We start from the raw sequence: 12,852 nt of genomic DNA on the forward strand, positions 1-12,852 counted from the left end.
GACTGCTAACCAGAAGGCTGGTGGTTCAAACCCACCAGCCACTCCTCGGAGGGAAGACTGGGCAATCAACTTCCCTAGAGACACCGCTTCGGAAACCCAAGGAGGGGTCGCTATGCGTTGAATTGCCTCCATGACAGTGAGTTTGATTCTTTTTCTTTTGATCTCTTAGTGAAATACAATAGGATTGCAGATGCATGGAAAAAAAAAAAAAAGCAAGGAGTGCAGATAATTTGGAACGACGAGACCTGCAGTGACTCTGTAAGGATTATTCATCCCTTTCTCATTAAGAAACTTTTCAATGCTTTATATAGGCCTGGGAAGAAGAAAGGGGGGAACAAGTGGAAAGAATTCCACTTAAAGTTATGAAGTTTAATATTCCCAATAAAAAGTAAATCTGAAAATTCCACTCAGTCCAACTCAATGCAGTAATCGTTCACTGAGGGCATATCATTCTCTACGTTGGTTATGGCAAAACAAGATGGAAGGAAGTAAAACACGTAACATAAGGCTTTAGAATCTAACAAGGAGAATGTCATAATGGAGGTTACAACTCCCAGTACCACAGTGGAGAGATAAAATACAATAAATAGAGGAGATCTTTACTGAAAACAAATTCTGATAAATTTCCATCACTATTTTGTCCATGGTGCATTCCTCAAGTTTTTTGCATACATCCACATAGAGAAAATTGACCTTTCTTTTTTTCTTTTTTTTGACTCTGCTGTTAATATTCTTTTTTTGATATATGGAGGCTTTCTCTTTTTTATACAATTGAATGTTAGAAGTATAATGGACCTTTGAGGGCAGAATGTTTTTGCAGTATGAGAAAATGCAATGCCCACATGATGAAACAGGAACAAGCTGATCATGTAGCTTATATAGGGCATAAAGGGAAAGAGGACTAATTCTAAATCAGTCTCTGCTCCTGGTCCAGCTTTGTTTTTTGCATTTGGATTCCAGTGAACCATATGATAATGATGTAATCAGAGAGCTTGGCATCGATGCCATTCAGTTAATTTGTGTATTGAGGAAATACACCTCAACATAAAACAACCATCCTCACAACTGTACCAATAAGCAAAATCGTGATAAATGAAGAAAATACTGAAATTGTCAAAGATTTTACTTAAATCCACAGTTAACACCCATAGAAGCAGCAGTTGGGAAATTAAGCAATGTATTGCATTGGCTGATTATGCTGCAAAAGACCTCTGTAAAGTCAAAAAGCAAGAATAATGTCACTTTGAGGACTAAGGTGTGCCGGACCCAAGACATGGTATTTTCAGTCACCTCATATACATGTGAAAGCTGGACAGCAAAGAAGGAAGACCTAAGAAGAAACTGATGCATTTGAATTAAGGTGTTGGTGAAGAATGTTGAATGTATGCCAGAAGAATAAACAAATCTTAGAAGTACAGCCGGACTACTCATCTCATATACTTTTGACATGTCTTCAGGAGGGACCAGCCCCTGAAGCACATCATGCTTGGTAAAATAGAGAATCAGTGAAAAAGAGGAAGAACCTCAATGAGATGGTTTGACATAGTGGCTGCAAGAACGGGCTCAAACAGAGCAACTATTGTGAGGATGGTATAGGACCAGGCCGTGTTTTATTCTGTGAATTGGAAGCAACTTGGTGGCACGTAACAATAGTTTGAAGAAATAAAGATAACTGGACAACAAAGAAGTAGCACTGATGGCACCATGGTTAAAGTGCTTGGCTGCTAAATGAAAGGTTGGTGGTTCAAACCCACTAGCCTCTCTGTGGGAGAAAGATGTGGCATTTGGCTACCATAAATATTTACAGCCTTAGAAACTCTATGAGGGCCTGTAGGGTCGCTAAGGAACTCTAGTGGTGGAGTGGTCAAGGCATTTGGCTGGTAACCAAAATGTTGGTGCATTGAACCCAACAGCCACTCTGTGGGAGAAACATGAGGCAGTCTGCTTCCATAAAGATTTACAGCCTTAAAAACCTGATGGGAGTCACTGTGAGTCAGAATCAACTCAATGGCAGAGAATTTGGTTTTGGGTATATGGTCACTGTAAGTTGGAAGTGATTTGATGACAGTTGATTAGGTTTTTGGGTTGAACAAGATAAAACAGTTAAGAATTGCTCTTTTCATTCTCTTTCTCATCTTTTTTCTTCTTCCACCTTTTATTACTGACGTCCAACTTGCTGACAACTTCTACTTGCCATTTTATCTTATGTAAATTTTCCTTCACTTTGAAACAATTGAACCAGTCCCTACTGGCAACAAATTCTTCATCACATCACCTTTATTTGCTGCACGTGCACCTTTTAGGTCATTGAAAAGGCTTCGAGCCGTTTCTCGCACTAAAGTAAGGCTAAATAAGAAACTTATGCACCTGTTCTGACTCTACTACAAATTTGAATTAAAGATACAGGAATGGATTTCATTCTTCTTTTACTATCTTTGTAACAAATTTCTACTTACTATAAATATATATATATATATATATTTGTTGTTGTTGTTGTTGTTTGCCGTGGAGTCAGCCGTGACTCATAGCAACCCCTCCTTGAGTTTCCGAGGCAGTATCACTATGGAAGTAGGATTGCCCAACCTTCCTTCCGAGGAGTGGCTGGTGGGTTTGAACCGCCAGCCTTCTGGTTAGTAGTCAAGTGCCTTAGCCACTATGCTACCAGAGCTCCCATATATATATAATTCCAGCTTTAATGTTTGGCCAATTAAATGTGGAGGCCTAAAGGGAGGTGAAGAGAGTGAAACAGAACTCCCCCAACATCCGCAAGAACATACACACACACACACTGGGGACTAGGACAACGGCCTAGGAGAAGCACTTCTCATCTCAGAATTGTTACTAAATGTATGTGGTTGCCTCTTTGTCTACGATTTACTTTTACTACTGCCCTTTCCAGGCACATTAGATTACCCTTCATCATTGAGCTTCATTTGCTCCCTGGCCTTTCAAAATGAGTGGCCTGTACTGAGAGGGACTGACCTAACAACCCATCCTTCCAACCCACTGACCACCCTGTTAAGAGCAAAGTATAACTGCCCCAAAGGGTTTCTGAGGTTGTAAAATCTTTACTAAAGCAGACCGCCACAGCTTTCGCCTGCAGAGCGGCTGGTGGGTTCAAACTGCTGGCTTTTCATTTTGCAGCTGAGCTCATAACCGCTGCACCATTAGGGCTTCTTACACAACCGCAAATGAAACCCACTGCCATCAAGTGGATTCCAACTCACAGTGACACTGTAGGACAGAGTAGAACTGCCCTGTAAGGTCTCCAAGGCTGTAAATCTTTATGGAAGAAGACTGCCTCATCTTTCTCCCATGGAGTGATTGAAGGGTTCAAATCACTGACCTTTAGGTTAGCAGTTGATTGCCTTAAGCACTGTGCCACCAGAGCATCTTTCCATAGCACAGACCTGAGAAATCAATTTATATACCAGTAGGCTTGCAGTAGTCCATCCTGGCCAACATTACAGTCACCTGGGGGGCTCTTCAAATATATCCATGCCTAGGCTCACCCTTAACAGGAGCTTTGGGGGTGTAGTGGTTCAAGCATTTGGATGCTAACCAAAAGGTCAGTGGTTGGAACCCACCAGCTGTTCCATGGGAGAAAGATGAGGCAGTCCTCCTTCTGTAAAGATTTACAGACTTGGAAACCCTGTGGGGTCATTCTGCCCTGTCCCATAGAGTTGCTGAGAGTCCCAAGTGACTTGATGGCAATGGGTTAGGTTAGGTTAGTCTCACCCTTGGCCAACTAAATCAGAATCTATTCATGTGGGGCTTGAGCATTAATAAACCAATTCTCTGAACAGTTTTTAATAGATACCAGAGTTCAGATGCTGGTTTGAGAAGATCCCCCACACTTGCATGATGATCTTAGAATTTGCCATGAAATATCTATTCAGAAAATTTGAAAACTTTGCCCTTTAGTGTTCTGATTATGAGAGGTTTTTTCTTTAAAAATGGGCATCATTTCCTTTTATTGCTTTCATCTGAACTGCCCTTTTGCTGTTAATGTTTTTCTCTTTTCTTACCCCAAATGGTCATAACTTGTTATCACACATGTTGCTCCGTGTTACATGTTTCACAAACGTTCTAGAAGGTGTCTGTTTCGTTCGGTGCTTCTCTGTGTTCTGAGCTTCGCCGAGATGGTTGCTGCAGTAGGAGCACCTTTCTTCTGCCTCTGGAATTAGTTAATGTTTCCTTCCTGGCAAACAGATGGTGAACCGAGGGTAGAGCCTTCCTTCTGAGGAGCTGCTGGAGTAGCGATTATACAATGAATACTACAAAAGGACTGCACAGTCAAAAGATTTCACATTAAGTGAAGACAAAAAAAGTCACAACAAGTGTACAGTGTTTTGTCACAGGACAAAGAAGCTGGTGTCGCTGAGCCAGGTTATTTAATGCCTGACGTATGAAAGGGTTTCTACTTTATCCAAAAATCATAATTAACTTGTCTATTCTGAAATGGGTACCTCTTTTTTTTTTTTTTTTTTTAAACAATAGTGAAACATGAGTGCTTAAAATATATCTTTGAAAAAGCCAGGTGACTTCCTAACAAATGCAGGTGTTGCCATCAGAAACTTATCAAGCCCATCTCTAAGGAGGCAAAGAATGTTTTTATTTCTTATCTGACATACAGCAAGAATCATTTTATAAATATCTGGAAGGTATATGGATTTAAATGAGGTTTGCATTTCTGATGACATATCTTTCCATGGAAAGTTGTTTTTTGTTTTTTGTTTTTTACAGCAACCTTAGAATCCTGGCATGTTCCAGGTGCATTGAAAACCTTGCATGTTTGGGGACTTTGCTCCAGGCGGTTTGGCTCCCTTCCTGACTGTTGTACTGGACTATTTCCCAACTTATCCACTGCTTGAAGCTCTAATTAGGTTATTTTCCTTATTTATCTTTTACTGGTGTTTTTGGTGTGCCTACCAATCTTGATACTTTGTCTTCTTTTAATCAAGTCAGTTGCCAAGGGATGACTCAAGTTTCTCTGTGGTCTCCCAGCCCTTGAAACAGTACCACTCTGAGTTCTGTGATTATAGATCTCTCATAGTCTATTTGGTTTCAGAGATGTATTACAGTTAAGCTTCTTTGAGGTGTAAATATTGATGTCTAGAATTTTCTGGAAATTTAGGTAGAGAAAAATACTATCTGTTCTTTCTGTCCCCTTTAACTTGACTTTTAATAATATTTAAATAATATCTCGGAAGACAGATATACACTGATTGTGAAAGCTCTGGTTTACTTAGGGACATTTGCCTCAGTTCATCTATTTTAAGGAGTGATTTGCAACATTTTGCAGTGAAGCAGAAATGGAGAATGTGATTTATACCAAAAGATGGGCCATTGTTACAAAAGATGCATTTTTCTCTGAAATTAATTGATGTGCAGTTTGCTCTGGTTGTATGTCTCTGCCTGGCCTCCCATTTCTCAGTGCTCAAGCAGAAGAAAGCCATGAGACCCACTAGATAGGAAGGAAGGTACCTTCAGGTATAGAGTACAGTGAGGTCCCAGAGGTGTTTGCTGACGCTAGAGATCTGTCTGGTCTGCTCTATATCCTACTCTTCTGACCTTGTCTGCCCACCTGTCTCTCTGTGTTTCTGATTCTTCACTTTGAACTTGACTTTGATTCCCATCTGTGTCCTTTGCTTCTCTTTTGACGCTTATCATCCTGCTCTCATCCTGTGACCTTCCCTTGAGTTATGCCCGCCTTTTCTGTCTGCAAGTCTGACTTTACTTCAGACATTCTAGAAGCCCTTTTGCTCTGTTACATATTTGGAATGGTCCTTGAAATCTTGCAGTCGTCCTGCTGAACTGTTTGTGGCTGAGTTACCCTTCCGGGGTTGCAGGGAATGCCCTTCATTAGAGATGTACTGCCAAACGGATTCAGACGTGATGAAGTATCCAAGAGAGTTTGTTTGCCTTCAGTTATGTGTTCAGTATAAAAAGAAAAATGAATCTTCTTTTCTGAGGGTTTTTTCTTCATAACTCATAGCTGTTCTCTGGTAATTATACTTGCCATTTCTCTTGAGGACAATGAAATGAAAAAACTGGATTTTAATAACTATAGTTATGTTAAAGAAAAATGGTTTTATTTCTTGAGTTATCTTCTTATATTTCAGGGTTTGCAAATATATTAAAATTAAAAAGTCACCAAAAACTCTGTGCTGCTTATTAATCTAAGTAGCTATTTTGTTCTCCTCCTGAATATACATTTAAATGCAGTAGGGAATTTGTGGTAAGAATCTTTTCTTATCCTGACCAATGTCTCTGTCCCCGTGTTCCCCGCTAGGAACCCTTCAAAAGGTGGTGTTCCCACTTGGCTATAAGGACAAGAGAGTTCCTGAGGCATCCAAACTAGTCTTTTTCTGTTGTGTTTTCTTTTTTTTTTTTTTAAATCATAGAATTGACCCCTGAGGAGAGAGCCCAAAAGATTGCCAAAGCCATGCGCAAACAGTCTTCGGAAGTCAGAGAGAAGTGGGAAAGTCTAAATGCTGTTACTAACAATTGGCAAAAGCAAGTCGACAAGGCGTTGGAGAAGCTACGAGACCTGCAGGGCGCGATGGATGACCTGGATGCGGACATGAAGGAGGCAGAGGCAGTGCGAAACTGCTGGAAGCCCGTGGGGGACTTACTTATCGACTCGTTGCAGGATCACATTGAAACAACCATGGTCAGCATCACTACCTTTGATAAAGGATTTCAACAAATGTTTTCTTGTTAAACATAACACAAACGTAACACATGGATAAGTTATTATAAGAGATTGGGATAAGGCCTCTATCCTTGCAACACCCTCCCAAGTCGGGAGATAGCACATTTCCTGCCACAAAAGAGGCTTTCCATATGGGACTTCTACAGTAATTGATTTCATTTTTCTTTATGCTTTTATTCACCCAATTCAAAGTTTTAAAAGTTAAGTACTAAATTTTTGAGCTTAAATTTATTACTGAAAAAGTATTGATGTCTGCCATCTTTCAATGTAAACATACATAAGTTAAGTTTCCAGTTACAGTATGAGTTAAGTAGGCTTTTTCTTGTTGTTATGTGCTGTCGAGTCAGACCTGACTCATAGCGACCCCTCCTTGGGTTTCCAAGGCAGTATCACTACGGAAGTAGATTGCCCCATCTTCCTTCCGAGGAGTGGCTGGTGGGTTTGAACCACCAGCCTTCTGGTTAGCAGTCAAGTGCCTTAGCCACTATGCTACCAGAGCTCCCAGGCTTTTTCTTACAGCCCTAGTATTCTTAAAACCATTTCCATGGATGGATCTGGGTTTAAAATTACCAAGTGAAAACATAGTCTTTTAGCACAGCTTTTTTGGAAGTTGCATAAGTCTTAAAAAAAAAAAAAAAATGGTTTTCAAACACTGAAAATCTTTAAGTCAATGGTTTATAAAAACTACGTTGTATTGGACTTCCAAAATGCCTTTGAATTATAGCAGGCATTTACCCGTTTCAATCTGAAAGTGTCAATTTATAATAAAGGATAAAATGTTTTGTATCTGGGGTTATTAAAGGCCTAAGTTTGGGAGTTGTTAATCCCATTTGATTAAAGGAATTACCCACCTGTACATCCAAATCCTTTTGTTCAAATCTCTGCGTAAATGGAAAGCTAGGAAAAATACAGTTAATATTTTAAGAGGAATGAAACTGTGGATTAAAATATTTTAAGACCTTATTAGGAAAAAAGATGATAATAGCTCAAGACTCTTTAATCCAAACAAAATGGATCCAGTCAGGAATGTTTTATTTATTCTGTAAAGTACACCTCAAATTCCGCCAAAGCATTAGATCAAAAAAAGCCAAACCCGTTGCCATTGAGTACATTCTGACTCCTGACAAACCTGTGAATCACAGAGTAGAACTGCTCCAAAGGTGTTTTTGGGTGTAATCTTTATGGAAACAGAGCCACAGACCTTTCTTTCAGACAGCCAGCCTTTAGGTTAGTACTCAGGCTCAAACCATGGGTTCAGCCTGGGACTGCTAATTATTATTGTTGTTCTTTTAAATATGAAGCTATAAGCAAGTTCAATTAAAAAAAAAAAAAAATCCACCACCATTGAGTCGGATCCAACTCATAGCATCCCTATAGGACAGAGCAGAACTGCTCCATAGTGTTTCCAAGGGTGTAATTCTGTGCAGAAGCAGACTGCGTGTCATCGTCCCCCCGTGGAGCAGCCGGTGGGTTCGAACCACTGACATTTTGGTTAGCAGCTGAATGCTCTAATCACTACGCCACCAGAGCTCTTTAGGTGAAAATAAGTACTGGTTATTGGTAAATATTAATAAATATTTAGCAGCTCAAAAACAAAATCTTTGGGTGTAATCAAATAATACTAACTTCCCTAAAGATGCCCTTCATCATTCTTATTTGCAGAATTGATACCTTCTGGCAGGAGAGAGTTTGGGATTCACATCTGCCAACAGGCTGCCAGTCAGCACCTTTAATGCTAGCAGATGTTGCTGTTTTTATTGTAAGGAACATGGCAAAGTCTCTTATTCTGTCATAGGAAAGTACAGCCAAAACACAATAAATTAGTTCTTTATAGTGGAACACGCAGCAGTCCTGGAACCATTTTAAAACTTAATTTATTTGAAGCCTTTTATTTCAGATTAAAATAAAATAAAACAACAGCTGAGATGAACTTTCTTCCCACAATAAGAAATTCCTCATTGCTGTAAAACACCTGACCTTAAAAACTACAAACAAAATCCAAAGACTTTGTTTATCAGAAGTCTGTTGACGTTTTCACCTGTGGCTTGGAATCGTGAGACATGTTGATAAAGGAAACATTAAATTCCTTTATTCTACAAGATTTTTAAAAATCTGTTCTAAAGTTACATGCTGATTAGAAAAAACATTTTACCTCCTTTTGAAATAAAACTGATTATTATGTAAAATCATACAAATCTCAGAACATTTTCTGGCATTTTGTTTTTAAACATCTAAAAACTACAAAGTGGTTGGTTTTAAAAGCTGACTACAATTTTGGAGCACTCCATGGTACCCATGGAGAGAATCTCAGTGTATACAAGATGAAAACCACAGCCAGAGAAACCTTGATAGATTTCAGTTCCATAATTGAAACTGATTTTGAGGGAACCCAGGCCTCTGCCTAGTCCACACTGAGATCTCTCTTTTCTCACTTCCATCTGCCCCATGTTATGTATTAATTATTGGTTTCTTAGGCCTCTATGGCTTCTGTTGCCGTGCAACTCCTTTTCTTACTTAATTGTCTATGTACCTGTTTGCGTAAACACATCCTCAAAAACCAAAACCCATTGCCATCCATTCTGATTAATAGCTACCCTATAGGGTGGAGTAGAACTGCCCCATAGGGTTTCCAAGGCTGTAATCTTTACAGGAGCTGAATGCCACATCTTTATCCTGTAGACCAGCTGCACAGTTTGACCACCCCCCTGTTGGCTAGTAGCTGAGTGCTTAACCAGTGCACCACCAGGGCTCCTTCAAGCAAAGACCAGCACCACAGCTGTGGAGAAAAACTGTCACATCTCTGAATTCTTTCTCCTCCCACCTTGCACCAATCTGGATGCCTTGGTCATCTTCCCCACTTCTGCCTGCTTTTGCAATGTCCCTGTCTGCTGTGCTCTGGTGGTATTCCTCACCTTACGCACTTTGCCGTCCATGTGCACTGCGACCTCCAGCATCAATGTCTCTGACCTAGACTTGGGGCACCAGAACAGTTGTGACAGTCCACTGGTCATCTCCCTCTTGAGCTGCTTCATGTGGCTGCTGGGAATGTTTAGGAATGTTAAAACACTAAGTCATCATATTCTCTGATTTACCTAAACATAAATTTTCTTTTTAAAAATAAAGTTATGCTCAATATTGTTTTGATGTTCATCAGTCATAAGATTATTTTTAGGCTACACATGGGATATGAGGAGAAAGAGAGCTTTCCTAGGCCCAAGTATATTTTGATTTTGCTAGATGTTTTCTTCCCCTCATCCCATGCATCCTCCTCAGCCCCTCCCATACCATCTTTTTGTTCTGTGTCCAAAACAAAAAAGTGCCATCTGTCAGTTCTAAGCCTCATTTACCTCTTTTTCTATTGAACCTGATCTTCCTGCCATCTACAGACAGGGATCATAAATGTTTTGCAAGGGACAACCCTTACTTCTCATATACATAATAGGCATTGTTTCTGGGATTAGGAAACTTGCTTTCACTGGTCGCTTTCTAACTTGATGTGGAAACATGTTCAAATCAAATTGTGGCTCCAAATGAAAACATTAAGATAGACATATTAAAATAGCAAGGAAAAAAAGAAAATTAAAGATAGAATCAAGACTAGAAATTAGTAAAATGAATAATAATGATAAAAATTTCCAGACTTGCATATAATAAAAAAAAATCATAAATACCTAATCATTTAAATGAGTATGCAGTAGTTATTCTCTTTGTGTATTTATTCAGATTCTCTGAGCTATAAAGGGTCGCTGGTCGATAATCTGGGTTACTAAAGGGTGCTACTGAATAGAAGTCCCTGGGTCGTGCAGATGGTTCACTGAAAAATTGGGGGTTCAGACCCAACTGCCAGCTCCTCAGAAGAATGATCTGGTGACTTCCAGAAGATCAGCCAGTGAACACCCCCTTAGAGCACAGTTCTACTCTGACACACATGGAGTTGCCATGAGTCAAAGTTGACTGCACAGCACCTGGTTTTAGGGTCATTGAGTAGGCTACCATAGTTAATGACCTTTTAGCTGGCCTTGCCTTTTCACTATGAAGGAAAGTAGGAAATACTAGCTTTCATTAAATTTTGATGACATAATTTTTGTCCTTTTCTTCCAGGCATTTAGAGAAGAAATTGCACCAATCAATTTAAAAGTTAAGACAGTGAATGATTTATCCAGTCAGCTGTCTCCACTTGACTTGCACCCGTCTCTAAAGATGTCTCGCCAGCTGGATGACCTTAATATGCGATGGAAGCTTTTACAGGTGTCATTTCATCCCTCTTCATAGTACACTTTTACATCTTGGTTGGTCTTTAAGCCTTACCTCAGTGTTCTACCATATGCCATCTGTTTTGGTTACCTAGTGCTGCTCTGACAGGAATATACCACAAATAAGATGGCTTGAACAAACAGGAGTTTATTCTCTCACAGTTTGGTGGCTCTGAGTTCAAAGTGCCAAGGCTGGGTGAAAGCCCCTCAGCCTTGGACTTCAGCTCTGCCTCCTGCTCCCAGCCCACTGCAGCTAGAGGCTTTTCTTCACTCAGACAGCTGCTGACTGCTGAGACTGCAAAACCCAAGGTTGACAAGTAAAAAGGCACAGCCCCAATGTTACCAACCATGCAGCAGGCAGTTAATTCAAGTCCATTTAAAGTCCCAAGGTCAGCAGAGCATGGCAGGCTGCTGAACAACGGCTCAGCTACATGCAGGGTTCAAGTGTGGCATAAACTAGAGACCATTCCCAAAGCTGCTGCGTATATACAGGAAGCAGACCACATTCCTAAAGCAGCTACTCAGCTGCTTGTGGTAGATCCCACCATGGAGTTGACTGTCAGTCTCATCATGGGGAATAACTACCACCAGCTGCTCAGCCACTCAGCCAGGCCCAGCCAAGTTGACACACAACCAGCATAGCCATCATTCTTCTCATTCCTTCTTGATCTTATTTGGTAATGAATGCGGTATGTGGCAACATATCAGGTATTTAACTTTCCATATCTTGAGCACAAGGGGTATATTTATTTATTAGCATAGATTTTAATGTAATATTTTTGATGTACTAGTTATACAATAGGAGCTCTGGTACCATAGTGCCTAAGGCACTTGACTGCTAACCAGAAGGCTGGCGGTTCAAACCCACCAGCCACTCCTCGGAAGGAAGGTTGGGCAATCCTACTTCCGTAGTGATACTGCCTCGGAAACCCAGGGAGGGGCCGCTATGAGTCGGGGTCAACTCGACAGCACATAACAACATAATAACGGTTATACAATATAGGAAATTACAAAAGTTCAGATAAATCACAGTAATCAAAACTTGCAGTAGTTACAGAGACTTTTTTTCCCTTAATGGCTCATAAAGGAGTCATTTTTTTTAACTTAATCACGTATTTCCTTTTGATGCTGGAAAAAAAATCTCCAGTGTCCTTCCTCTTACTGGTTACTATGTAGGTAGCTTGGTCATTTTTTTTTCCAGACAAGATAGCCCATTAATGCTGTTGTTATTCACCTTTAGCTCTTAGATCTTATTGTTGTTGCAGTTAGTTGTCTTTGAGTAGGCTCAAAATCACGGGGACTTTACGTCCAACAGAACAGGATGGTGCTTGGTCCTGTGCCATTTTCACAGTCACTGGTAGGCTGGGGTCCCGTGTTGTGGCTGTTGGCTCAGCCCATTTCATAAGCTTCCCTCTTTTCTTGCTGACCTCTACTTTACCAGCCCCGGTGTCCTTTTCTAACATTGGTCTTTCCTCATGACGTGTCCAAAATAAGTGAGCTCGCATCTCACCATCATTGCTTCTAAGGAGCAGTTCTTCTAAGACTGACTTGTCTCTTCTTCTGAAAGTCCAGGATATTTGCATTATTCCTTACCAACACCATACTTTGAATGGTTCAGTTCTTCTGTCCTCTCTGGTTGTTGGCCAGCTTCCACTTGCACATGAGGCGATTGAGAAGACCATGGCTCGTGTCAGGTGCCTCTTAGTCATCAGCGACATCTTCGATCTTAGCTGCTGTCATTTGAGACCATACTCGCTTGTCTTAGATTTAATAGAGCCAAACCACGAATGACTCGTGATCATTGATAGGTAACAGCATATCCAACCACCAACCAAGAGCTTGTGGCTCAAGCTTTGCCACATTCAGTGGCCATTTCCTAGA

At 40.4% G+C, this 12,852-nt stretch overlaps 1 protein-coding gene across 1 annotated transcript in view; it reads left to right on the top strand.

Annotated features, from left to right (window-relative positions):
• Positions 1-12,852, top strand: part of UTRN (utrophin) — a 731,009-nt gene that overhangs the window by 595,646 nt on the left and 122,511 nt on the right. The window contains 2 exon segments of the mRNA XM_042782042.1: positions 6,408-6,676; positions 10,820-10,966. Coding sequence (XP_042637976.1) covers positions 6,408-6,676; positions 10,820-10,966 — 416 coding nt within the window.

The sequence above is a fragment of the Orycteropus afer genome, unplaced genomic scaffold, assembly GCF_000298275.1.
Source record: "Orycteropus afer afer isolate SDZICR_OR568_19922 unplaced genomic scaffold, OryAfe1.0 scaffold00226, whole genome shotgun sequence".
NCBI classification, from domain to species: Eukaryota; Metazoa; Chordata; class Mammalia; order Tubulidentata; family Orycteropodidae; genus Orycteropus; species Orycteropus afer.